General features: G+C 35.6%; 1 protein-coding gene across 1 annotated transcript in view; it reads right to left on the bottom strand.

Moving 5' to 3' along the window:
• Positions 1 to 14,214, bottom strand: part of 2010106E10Rikl (RIKEN cDNA 2010106E10 gene like) — a 63,439-nt gene that overhangs the window by 33,337 nt on the left and 15,888 nt on the right. The window contains exons 3-4 of the mRNA NM_001395116.1: positions 12,836 to 13,027; positions 10,103 to 10,196 (exon numbers count right to left, since the gene is read on the bottom strand). Of these exons, the coding sequence (NP_001382045.1) occupies positions 10,103 to 10,196; positions 12,836 to 13,027 (286 nt within the window). The remainder of the gene's footprint in view (positions 1 to 10,102; positions 10,197 to 12,835; positions 13,028 to 14,214) is intronic.

The raw sequence follows: 14,214 nt of genomic DNA, 5'->3' as shown, positions 1-14,214 counted from the left end.
ATTTATGACCAGTTGAAACAAAAGTTTTAGGGGTAAGATATAATGATTAGGTCATTATATTAATCAGGTAGATTCAAAAAGTTAACTTGTCAAAAAGTTTAATTAATATTAGTCAATAATCACTCAGAAACAACACTCATATCTCAGTGGAATAGAATAATATCATATTCAAATTGAAGCATATTTGGAAGGTTCTTTTACAAGTGTTAATGTCAGTGTTTGTATCTCATATTTCCAGCTTTATTAATATATACATTATATATTAATATATACATGATCAAAATTTAGGCTGATTCCATTTTAGATTGTTAGTGATCAAAGGCTAAAGACAAAAAGGATACTGGGTTTTACTAGATTAGTCACATGGCTCCTTTATATAGTGCCATCATGTTTTCTCAAAGGCTGTTGCCAATTATCAATTAATTTTAGTCTAGCTTGGGTCATAGAAGATAGGACTTCCCCAGCCAATTACTGCCTTCTATTCCTGTGTCCGTTGTAATTCAGATCTAGAGGGGAAATATCTACCATTTTAATTCCATAGAAAATAATACCAAACATTAACCCTTTCCTTTGAATCTGAGAGAGGCTGTATTGGATTGAAGTCCAGTTGGTTATCAATCATATTCCATCAACGTCTGAAAGGTAATTATGTTTTCAGCAGTCAGAATGACATGTTATGTGCTAGGCACGCAGAGAGCCACCTTGCCATTGTGCAGGAAGTTGTAGTTGTTTTTGGTATAGATTCATGCCATGTTGAGGACTCCAACAAGGATAGCCGCAGAGATTTAGTTTCATATATTCATGCTTATGTCAGAGAGATAACAAATTTGCTTCGGCAATTAGCAGTTATAATATGATACTAATTAAACTGTGATTTTGGAAAAAAATGTACGCCTTGACAAGTATACTATCACTGTCCTTTATCTCATTACAGACTTTCTAGAATTAGGTCCACAGCTCATGCTTATTCTATAATAATTTCCAAGATAGAGGCAGAAAGTTTTGACAGATAAATTATTATCCCATCCTTTCTATTCTCCCGTTGTCCGTGCATTGCATTTTAGTTCAAAGGACATATGGCCAGCACAAAACTGCTCCTCAGACCTCTTCTATTATGCTGTATGTATTCATAGCCTTGTGGAATGGAAAGGGGAGGCAACAAACTACTTTTCTCCTGGTAAACAAGTGTTATGTAATAATTTTACTTGCTCAATGTAAATAGTAACAGATGCCATTTGCAAATTAATAACTACACTATAGGCACCAATCCATTTTTCCCTTTGCAATTTCATACCCAAAACATATTTTAATGTCAATTTAAAACTGAATAGTCCAAGAATCAGAAACTTTAACTTTTTAAAACTTGTTAAGTTCTAATTCTGTAGCTCATATTTTTATATATTACCATGTTTTTCCATGAAACACAGACTCTAGGTTTACCTGTAAAACTGCACCCTGACATTAACTACATGAGTCAGTGCAGGCAACCTAGAGCAACACCTGGTGGGAACCTCAGGCATTTGAGGAGAGAGGGGACATGTGGTTGGGGGAGGGGTTCATAAATTACTAATTGCTGTGTGCTGTGTCAGGTGATCCAGACTCACCCCTGAAGCTGCGATAAGCATTGTTACTATGATCGAGGCAAGATAAGTAGTTGGTTAGCACAATTGTTACTTGAATATTGAATTCACATTACAAACATAAGCCAGGTTGATAAAGAGACAGAGAAATAGGGGAAAAATGAAAACATTAAAAGAAATTCTGAGCCCTTGGTCCTGCCAAGGCTGGACCCCCCAGTGTAGGGGAATGTCAGGGCAGGGAGGAGGGAAGGGGTGGGTGAATGGGAGGGGGAACACCGTCATAGAAGAAGGGGTGGGGGTTGGGATAGGGGGTTTATGGATAGGCAGCCGGAAAATGGGATAACATTTGAAATGTAAATAAAAATATCCAATATTGTTGAAATAAAAAAGAGAGAAATGCTGGATAGAATTCTAAAAGGTGTTCACAACATAACAAAATAAAACTGGGAGATATTACTGTATGATAAAAAAAATAAAAATAATAGCCAAAACGAGCCTTGAAGGTAAAATTTTAATTTATCCAAAATACAATTGTGTGTTACCAATTCAAGATGGAATTTTTTCCATTATTAACTCATGGCAAAATAAATGTTAAATACTAGAAAGGAGGTGATAAAAGATGAATGAATATATTGTGTGCTTTTATGGTCTTTCAGATAGGCCCACTGGAGAGATACCCTCATAGCTGTCCTCAGTGACCCGCCCAGCCGAAAGAAGCCATATCAAACCATTGCCCCAATTCTATAATGGCAGTTAAGGTTAGAGTAAGGGGGAAGATAAAGCAGCAGGAAAGTCCTCTTAAGAGAAAATTCCCTGTGATCAAGAAAAGATAATTTCAGGGTATAGTGTAAACCTCATATACTCAGTCAAGGGAACCACATCTAGGAAGGTGTGCTCATATCAATAATCTACTGTTAATAGAGCCTGAAATGGTCAACACATGCTGGTTAAATTTAAAGGAAGATGTATAATACGGAGGAAATTGTTTTTATTTTCTATCAAAGTAGTTAACCCCTATTTCCTAAACTTCACATTCCTTCCAATGGGACCTAAGGTAGAAAAAAAAGGCCATCTTGGCCAAGCACACTCATGAGATCAATTTGAGTTCTGAAACATTATTAAAGTATTAGGGAAAAAAATGCCTTGGTAGGGTTGCTTGTTGATTTAGCAAAAAAAAATATTGTGAGGAATTGTCTTAAGAGACAGACTCTCAGTGGCAAACTCAGACTTTTAAATAGCAACTGGAAAAAATACTTAGCTCTCATGTGTGGCCTAAATTCACATTTAATTTTTAAACTTTTATTATCAATTCGTGTAAAACAAATTTTATCATGATCCTAAATGAATAGTAATGTATTTTCTGATAACCCCTTTGACTCCAGAATCTTTAACCATGGTAAAAGTTCCTGAAGAAATCACTATTGATTTTTAGTCAATTTCGGGGTACTTACACTCTTACATGTGTAACCCACCCCCTCCCCGAGGGGAAAACTTTTACTTATTCATTGTACAGAATCACTGGAAGGGGACATATTTGAAACATGAAAAAATTCAAATGTTGTTTCAGATAAAAATTTTACATTTATTAACCATATTTCAGTAACATTATTGAAAATTGGGAGCAAATAATGTGTTGTAATAATGTAGTATAAAATGTTTACAGGCAAACTTTATTATTCATCATGGATTTAATCTTATGAGATTCAAAAATGAAATCAACAAGGAAATGTTTATTTCTAACTAGACCACTAACATGCCTTTAAGTGATGTTCTATCTTTTCTCTTGTGATTACAACAAGGGAACAGATAAATTCAGATCCTGATTTTTAAGTAAATGTACTTGTATACTTGTGTGAAGGATCGTGTCATAGGAGTCTGCGAAAGTTAGAAGACTACTTGTTAGAGGTTGATTCTCTCATTTCTCCATAGGCTGGTGCAAGTGTCTTTATCCACCTTACCTGCTGAGTTCTTGGATTAATCCTTTAATGTGGAAATTCTCAATTTTGTTTCAAGGCACAAAGCACCCACCATTTTTGCACCAAACAAGATAGAGTTTTAAATGAAAATGGAAATAAGCATAACACCCAATCTAGCTGATTAATGTTTTCTGCTAAGACTACATGTGTATGGCCTCCGTGGGAGAGGATGTGCTGGTTCTGCTGTGACTTGATGTGCCAGGGTGGGGTAATACCAAGAGGGTGGCTCCCCATTCTCAGAGGAGAAGCAAAGAGCAGGAGTGTTGGGGACAGCAGGAGGGGGTGCTGCAATTGGGATATAAAGTGAATAAATAAATTAATCAGAAAAAGAAATTTGCCAAAAAGACTACAAGACAGTTTTCCTTTTACCAGTGCATGAGATTGGTTTTGATGCTTTAAACAATTCCATTATGTTTTTTTCAGTTTCTCAATTGATCAAACAACACAAAGTGAAGAGATGAAGAATCATACTCTCTTTTCAATGAATGATATTCTTTGGTGTTTCTAGAATGCCTTTTTGGAGTGTTGAACTATGGGCAAAAAAGTAATCTTAGCCAGACATGGTGGCTCAGACCTATTATCCAAACACAGGAGGACTGCCTTAAATTTGAGGCAAATCAAGGCTACAAAGTGAGACCCCTGGCTCAAGGAAGAGAGAAAGATATAATGGCAAAGAGACTATTTTTCTTGATGATTTACATAATAAACTTTCTTTAGAATTTCATGAATTAGGTAAGTTACACAAGATAAAGGTTTAGTTATTATATATTAATAAAGAGGGAGCTAATTACCAACTTGGTGTCAAATATATGCAAAGATATCACATATTGAAAATGCAGCAATAATCTTGAGTTTATCAAAATTTTCACAGAACCTTTTATAAGAGAGGGGAATTATTTACCTATCTGAAATAATATTGACCTCTAAGGAGAAAGTCAAGATAATAGTATAATGTATATAAGGAGTATTTTACTTTGTTAGATATTTAGATATATTTCTGTCTTACAATTTTATTGCTGTAAAGAAACACCATGACTATGGCAACTATTATAAAGGAAAACATTTAATTGTGGCTGGCTTTCAGTTTCAGAGGTTTAGCATGGTGATGTGCAGGCAGGCATAGTACAGGAGAAAGAACTGGGAGTTCTGCATCGAGATCAGCAGGCAGCAGGAAAAGAGAATGCCAAATTGGGACTTGCTTGAGCATCTGAGATCTCAAAGCTCACCCTTAGTGACACAAATCCTCTAACAATGCTACACCTACTTCAACAAGACCACACCTAATAATGCCACTCCCTAGGAGCCTATGAGGGCCATTTTCTTTCAAACCACCACAATTATCTAGGATAAATGATTTCCTGAATTTATTTTATCACCTCTTAATTTGAATGTACTCAATTTGCTAACAACAAAGTTGGCAACAGAGTATGTCTTGTGAGTATTACTACCAAGTTCTAAAAATTGTATTATTCTCTTTAAGGTTTTCAGGAGACCATTTCTCTTTAAATGTTGCTATTTTATGCTTTAGCCATCCAGTTATATCACTATTTACTCTATGATCATCAAAACACATTCATTTTCTAAAGCAAGTACAACATGCCCCAGTATAGTTACTGCAAAATGAATTTCATGGATGGAAATGATTCAAGTATATTTATTCCATGGCAAGAACTCCAGCAAGTAAGCTTATTTTAAAAGGCAATCTTTTCAAGTTACTTATGATCTGAATAAGACCCCCAAATAACCAACAAACACAGTGGTGAATTCCTGCAGGAATAAATTATACAGCATATACACACTTTGCTGTCACAGGTTTAGAATATGTTGGGCTTTCTAATTATATGCTCATGCTCAGATTATAAGAACTTTGAAAGCCACTTTATGCTAAATGTAAGGATGTGGGTACAGTTGGGTAAAGAAGAACTTACAACAAGTGAAAGATCTGTATGATAAAAACTTCAAGCCTCTGAAGAAAGAAATTGATGAAGATCTCAGAAGATAGAAAGATCTCCCGTGCACATGGATTGGCAGGATTAATAGAGTAAAAATGACTATTTTACCAAAAACAGATTCAATGCAATCCCCATCAAAATTCCAATCCAATTCTTCATAGAGTTAGACAGAACAATTTGCACATTTATCTGGAATAACAAAAAACCCAGGATAGCTAAAACTATCCTCAACAATAAAAGGACTTCCAGGGGAATCACTATCCCTGAATTCAAGCAGTATTACAGAGCAATAGTGATAAAAAACTGCATGGTATTGGTACAGATACAGGCAGATAGACCAGTGGAATAGAATTGAATACCCAGAAATGAACCCACAAACCTATGGTCACTTGATTTTTGACAAAGGAGCCAAAACCATCCAATGGAAAAAAGATAGCATTTTCAGCAAATGGTGCTGGTTCAACTAGAAGTCAGGATGTAAAAGAATGCAGGTCAATCCATTCTTATCACCCTGTATAAAGCTTAAGTCCAAGTGGATCAAGGACCTCCACATCAAACCAGATACACTCAAACTAATAGAAGAAAAAGTGGGGAAGAATCTCGAACACATGGGCACTGGAGAAAATTTCCTGAACAAAACACCAATGGCTTATGCTCTAAGATCAAGAATCGACATATGGGATATCATAAAACTGCAAAGCTTCTGTAAGGCAAAGGACATTGTTGTTAGGACAAAACGGCAACCAACAGATTGGGAAAAGATCTTTACCAATCCTACAACAGATAGAGGCCTTATATCCAAAATATACAAAGAACTCAAGAAGTTAAACTGCAGGGAGACAAATAACCCTGTTAAAGATGGGGAAAGGGAATAACAATTGAAATGTAAATAAGAAATACCCAAGTTAATAAAAATGGAGAAAAAATGGGGTTCAGAGCTAAACAAAGAATTCACAGCTGAGGAATGCCGAATGGCTGAGAAGCACCTAAAGAAATGTTCAACATCTTTAGTCATAAGGGAAATGCAAATCAAAACAACCCTGAGATTCCACCTCACACCAGTCAGAATGGCTAAGATCAAAAACTCTGGCGACAGCAGATGCTGGCGAGGATGTGGAGAAAGAGGAACAGTCCTCCATTTTTGGTGGGATTGCAGACTGGTACAACCATTCTGGAAATCAGTCTGGAGGTTCCTCAGAAAGTTGGACATTGCACTACCTGAGGACCCAGCGATACCTCTCTTGGGCATATCCCCAAAAGACGCCCCAACATATAACAAAGACACATCCTCCACTATGTTCATAGCAGCCTTATTTATAATAGCCAGAAGCTGGAAAGAACCCAGATGCCCTTCAACAGAGGAATGGATACAGAAAATGTGGTACATCTACACAATGAAATACTAATCAGCTATCAAAAACTATGACTTTATGAAATTCATAGGCAAATGGAGGGAACTGGAAAATATCATCCTGAGTGAGGTAACCCAATCACAGAAAAACACACATGATAAGTGCCTGCCCCACATGTGGCCCATACATATACAGCCACCAAACTAGATAAGATGGATGAAGCAAAGAAGTGCAGGCTGACAAGAACCAGATGTAGATCTCTCCTGAGAGACACAGCCAGAATACAGCAAATACACAGGCAAACGCCATCATTAAACCACTGAACTGAGAACAGGACCACCATTGAAGGAGTCAGAGAAAGGACTGGAAGAGCTTGAAGGGGCTTGAGACCCCCATATGAACAACAATGCCAACCAACCAGAGCTTCCAGGGACTAAGCCACTACCTAAAGACTATACATGGACTGACCCTGGACTCTAACCTCATAGGTAGCAATGAATAGCCTAGTAAGAGCACCATTGGAAGGGGAAGCCCTTGGTCCTGCCAAGACTGAACACCCAGTGGACGGGATTCTTGGGGGGAGGGCAGTAATGGGGGGAGGATGTGGAGGGGAACACCCATACAGAAGGGGAGGGGGAGGGGTTAGAGGGATGTTGGCCTGGAAACCGGAAAAGGGGAATAACATTTGAAATGTAAGTAAGAAATACCCGATTTAATAAAGATGGAAAAAAATAAAATAAAAAGGAAGGAAAAGGAAGGAAGAGCTAACAAATACAAAATCTTACCACTACTCTCTTAAATTGAAGTAAGTCAGAACACTAAACATTTATATGGACAATTCAAGAATTTTGTGTTTATATTGTGTCAGCTAGGAGAATAAAGAAAATAACAATGGAAAACTATATTTAATTCAGTGGAAACAATTTGATATTTAGCATATGAGAAGTCATTATTTATTGAAGGCAATATTTTAAATGTACAGAGTATAATGTATCTAAACAACTTTCTGAACAGCTTAAGTCTTTGAATGTATCCCAGTTCTTTACTAAGTAGCTAACTGATGTAGTCAATTTCTATTTTTTAAAACCTCCTAACTGGCAAAGAATATCAAAGAGAAGACTGTGCTAGATTGGGACAGACATTGTGTGAGGATGTTGAGGCTTCCCAGGCAAGGAACTATTCACAACACTTGAATATAAATATTTCGATAAACATAGTAACAATAGCAGTCATGTATCCACAGGGAGATTGAGAGGGAGGAAAGGAGAATTGTATATGATGAATACTGCCTAGCTGATAAGCGTTTCCTGTGTTTCTCCTCATCAGTTTTAGCCATACTCAGAGTGTACATAGCACTTTTTTTAACAGATAAGAGGAAAGTAGAGAAAATGAACTCAACTCAGATTTGGAAACTACATAGGTGACAGACGTCACTATGGAGGCTACAAACACGTAAATTATTAAAATGGAAAGGCGTGTTATTACACGTTAGCTTCTCTTATTCATAGTTTCTTCCTACAAAAGAATTCTCATTTCAACGGAAAAATCAGCCAGCCAAAGCCATTTGACAATTTTAGGGAATACCATTTTGGAGATATGAACAATATTTACATTAGCATGTTCGCCCAGAGCACTTTAATCTTCTTTTCTGAAAAATACTTTGGACCAGATCTTTAATGCTGCTATTTTAAAGTTCAAATATTTAATTTATTTGATTTTAAGTAGAAAATAACTCACCACAAATCCTTCATTCTACAAATGTTTAGGTTAACCTTTCAGTGTTTCAATGTTTAACTGGCCTTGATATTAAGATGGTACCCGATCAGACACATATATAGAACTATACTGAGACACATATATAGAACTATACTGAGACACATATATAGAACTATGCTGAGACACATATATAGAACTATGCTGAGACACATATGTAGAACTATACTGAGACACATATATAGAACTATACTGAGACACATATATAGAACTATGCTGAGACACATATATAGAACTATACTGAGACACATATATAGAACTATGCTGAGACACATATATAGAACTATGCTGAGACACATATATAGAACTATACTGAGACACATATATAGAACTATACTGAGACACATATATAGAACTATGCTGAGACACATATATAGAACTATACTGAGACACATATATAGAACTATGCTGAGACACATATATAGAACTATACTGAGACACATATATAGAACTATACTGAGACACATATATAGAACTATACTGAGACACATATGTAGAACTATGCTGAGACACATATATAGAACTATGCTGAGACACATATGTAGAACTATACTGAGACACATATAGAACTATACTGACACACATATATAGAACTATACTGAGACACATATATAGAACTATACTGAGACACATATATAGAACTATACTGAGACACATATATAGAACTATACTGAGACACATATATAGAACTATGCTGAGACACATATATAGAACTATGCTGAGACACATATATAGAACTATGCTGAGACACATATATAGAACTATACTTAGCTTGGCGCTATCTAATTCCAATACGGTTTGTACTTCTTTAGAATACAAACGTCGCTATTAGCATATTTAATGATAAATAAAAGCTAACAAAGAGATTATTTTGTGACACTTTGTGAATTGTCTGAAGAACAATATTTTTGACACTCTTTTATTTGTGGTCTAATGCGACAGCAAGGTCACTTTTACTTTTTATTCGGAGCAGTTCCTAAAACACACTGATTTTAATATCTAGCCCAAATTCTTGGCCTTTTGCTCATATCTTTGTTGTCCCCTTCTTGCAACTTTTTTTGTTATGTGTTTTAGTTTTTTTCCAAGCTTGCTTTTGAAATATGTTTTAACTTGATTTTGCCTGGAAGGGAATGATATATAGAAGAGAAAGAGAACATCTCCAGTGTCACTGCTGCAGGCCTGGCCTGCACTCTACTGATATTTGATAGATAGCCTAGAACCAACTATCCCATACTGGTGCAATTTCATTTTTGATATTTACTTTTTTTTTCTTTTTCTTTTTTTCGGAACTGGGGACCGAACCCAGGGCCTTGCGGTTGCTAGGCAAGCGCTCTACCGCTGAGCCAAATCCCCAACTCCTGATATTTACTTTTAACATTGGAAAACTCCGCTTACACTCTCTATGGCATTTCTCTTTTTGATATCTTCTGTAAACGACGTTTATTTAACAAATAAGTTTCAGTGTTTACCTCTCCTTGATTAGGTTGAGGAAGATTTCTATCAGTACCAAAACCATATGCAGAATTATGCTGAGGTCGAAGTTCTGACATACTCCTCTCCACTCTGGCACATAAAAAAAAAAATGCAATCCAGTTAAGACAAAGCATTTGCATAACTGGTTATAAACCAATGTCTTAATAATATTTTGTTAAGAATACACATCAAATGCTTCCATTTTAAGACTATACTCAAGAAAAAGAATTGATAAAAGCTGCAATCTATCAAAACTATTTTATGATCAAGGTACTTTACTTCATCTGATTTTATACAACATTTGTTGTAAAAACCTTCAAGCATATTGTAAAGTCAAATAAATTTTTAGCAATTAGAAATATCCATATATCTCCGACATTGACTCAACAATTACCAATTTATCGCATATATTAATATGTACATATTTATATCTATTTTCCTATGGAATTATTAATCCATCTTTTCTATTATGCAATTGTAAGTAAATTTTAGAAAGCAGGATATTGCCCAAAGAATTTCACTGCACCATTTGAATATACAGAGAACTTGCTAGTTGAGTATTTTAAATTCAATTCACAGATAAGAAACCTAAGGCCTAGACAATTTATGGAGACTTTTTGGACTACCTATTTAGGAATTTGTGGGAGAAGAGATTTTAACCCTACTCAGGCTTAATAATCTTTTCATTTTCCACTAATTTAAAGAATCACACAGAGTAGATTCAGAATTATCTTGTCAATTCACAGTTCATATAATAAAAGAGCTATAAAAAGAAATTCAAATTAAAAATCACATTAAGTTAAAGAAAATACAGTTGCTTAAGTATTTATATAGAAAACACACGAATGACCTCAAATCTTGTGAAGACTATCACTATCTTGATAAAAATCTAGTTTTGTTTATCCTTCTAAATACCATTAATTATTTCATTTAAGTCTTAGAGTGATGAAGAAATAAGATATAGAAACTCCTTTTTTCTATAAATGAGGAAACAGTGAACTTTAGTTTCCTCAAAGTCACAGAGTTATTAAAAGAAAGAGAATTGACATATATGTTCATTGATTATAAACTTTGGAATAGGAAGCCTGGAGTTAAGTGCTCATTGGTTTAGAGAACTTGCTGCTTTTCAAAAGGACCCAAGTTCAGTTCCCAGAACCCATGTTGGGCAGTCACTACTCTCTATAACGTCAGTGTCAGAGTCTCAGATTCACTCTTGTAGCTTCTGTAGGCATTCACACTCACATAGTATACATACACACTCACACAGATATACATACACATAGGTAACAATGATGAATCCAACAAAGAACTTCGGGATAGGAAGATTACAGAGAATAGTTTTAAAGTGACCTACATAGGTGTTATTTATAATTATAATGCTTGGTTAGTGCCTCAAAGAATTTACAGCTTTTATTAACTGATAATATGAAATTCTTCACGTTAATTTTATTTACAAAATTATGTTTGTTAACATTTATTATATATACCACATACATAAACATATGAATACACATGTATACACATACACCACATGAAACCTTAAAAATATGGAATAGAGGCATAGAGATTGAAACTTGAAAATGACAAAATGGTTGGTGAGATTAATCTTACTTTTTCTTTAGACAAGTACCCATGGCAGATCAAACTGCTGATTTTGTTGGAATTTGAAAGCCAGCTCTTATCAATATGAGGCAATCAGTATCACACCCTTCCCATTTAAAACTAATGTTTCAATGTATCCTCATAATGCTTGGAAGAGAAGTAACATTATCTTGTCATGGAGGAATGATGAAGTAAAGTAGATGATAATTTAATTAAGTGATAGAAAATTGATGAGATTATACACTGATATTTAACCCTCATATTTCTAATGTTCAGAATCATTGAAAACCATAAAGGATAGAGTTTGTTTTACATAAAGAAATAAAGGTGATGCAGCAAGGCGTACCAACTTTAACACTGTTTTAGCAAATTGGATTCCGTTAGCACAGCATGAAATTTATGCCGAGTAACCAGATTCAACACCACAGCCTTGGCCAAGTTATTTGATCTTTCTATGCCTCAGTAGTCTCATCAATGCTTTATAGAGTTGTTGAGAGGATTAAATGAATTACTAGCTGTGAAACATTTGTAACTCATCTCGCCATGCATAATAAATAGTCTGTACCTGATTGCTGCTTTTAGTATCATCCTCACCATCTCTGAAGTGAGTAGGCCTGATTATAAACATCTCTATTTTGTAGATGAGAAAATTAGAGCCCAAGGGTATGAAATTAGTTAAATAAGACAGATGTCACTGCAGACAAGACTTTCAGATTCATCTTTTTGTGTCTCGGATAGTGCTGCTAGTATAAGGAAGTTGGATGGATGGACACAGCCACCTCTGATCTTCTATTCCCACACCACTAGAGAAGAATATGTGGTGTATGCAAACACTGTCCTAGTGGGAGAAAAAGCACTGAAATGGGACATATTGTCAGTTGGTTTGGTTTTTATTTGAAGAAGGGCTTTTTATATTTTTCCCTACTGAAATCCTAAACCAAATATGTGTACCTTGGCAATGTTAACTTGACATTGAATTACAGTGTTGATGGATAGGAAAGAAAATATACACATTACATGCACAGTAAGTGGCATTCATTATTTCTTGATTCATTTGCTGGTCCCATGAGTGAGAAAAGTGAGAAAAAACACACTACTTTTCTCTGAATTACTGAGAAATCTCTTACCTGTTATGATCTCCATGCTTCTTTGACTTCCCTTTACAGTAATGGATAACCTGGATTGCCACACCAACGATTATAGCCAGTGCTATTCCAGGCAATGTTGCTACTAAAATCAGGTCCAGAGTGTTCCAGAGTTGTTCACATTTCTCTCCCATGTACCAGTAGTCTCCCCACTGGCCTCTGAAATTTGGACATCTAGGTAGGGATAAAACAAATGTTTCACACAATAGGGGAATACAAGTTATCTCATATGAGTGAATCAATGTTTCATTGTTACTCAACCATGAGACTTTTCCTTAATCTCTTCAGAGATTTACATCATCCCATTTTTCCACTTGAGCAAGTGCTCTAAACCTTACAAGTTTTGACACATTGAGTAATCATACCAAAGCTGTGGGATTTCAGGATTTCCTAACCATCAGCTAATGAAGATGTACTAATTAGTACAAGGAACAGGGAGAGGAGAAAGGCTATCTTAAGTGAGCTTTCAAAACTTACCTCAGTTTGTGCACTGCTCCTGCCCCCGTTCAACTTTGACTACTCCAGCTTTCTGGCTTCTGTAAAAATGGAGTTCTACACAGTAGAAGCTGCTAGTTCTCTAGAGGGCAGGCCCTATCCCTCCCACCCACTAACTTCTGAAGGAAAGAATACAAGTTAACAGACTAAATCTACCATGCCACAAGAAATGCAAGAAGAAACAGGAGAAGAGAATAGGCTGCCAGAAAAACATGTGTGCCCTCATCTTTCCCAGGACTCCAGAGTTTCCTTTTTATTTTTTTAAAGAAGTGACTCATTTGTGAACTCCGTGTGTTTCATAAGTCTTGGGATGCAGCCAAATAATGTGAATACGGATCTCTTGTGCATAGACCAAATCCGGAGTGGCATACACCCACATAGAAATTTCTATGTTGGTGAAGTCAGTAGAATGGGATTTTTCATGTGTCCCCTGGAAGTGACTATAGGAGAAGTTTTCTGGGGTCGTGTCTTTAGAGGCACTGTCTCCTAAAGGATTGATATGAGATTACCCAGTTGTACAGTAAAGGCAGTTAGTAAGGTAAGCTACTTGTTGCTTTTTTGTGTGGTTCCAAAAACACATTAAATATTACTGTCATGGTTGACATGAAGGAAATGACTAGAAAGTTAGATAGTTATGATCTTTCATAGCACTAATTATCTGTGATTCCTTAAATTATCTGCCAGTTTCAAAATAATTATCATGTACTAATAGGATGTGCCTTTTAGTATGTAATATACTTTTACCCATTTAAACAGGTCAAAGAAGAGTTTTCATATATCTTATCCACTTGCCTGTATTTCTTCCTTGGAAAAGACTTTGGTGAGAATGTATTTCTTTACCTAGCAGTAAATCACAAATGGACTAT

This window comes from Rattus norvegicus, chromosome X, assembly GCF_021556685.1.
Source record: "Rattus norvegicus strain SHRSP/BbbUtx chromosome X, alternate assembly SHRSP_T2T, whole genome shotgun sequence".
Lineage (NCBI taxonomy): Eukaryota > Metazoa > Chordata > Mammalia > Rodentia > Muridae > Rattus > Rattus norvegicus.
This window is presented reverse-complemented; position numbering and strand designations above follow the sequence as displayed.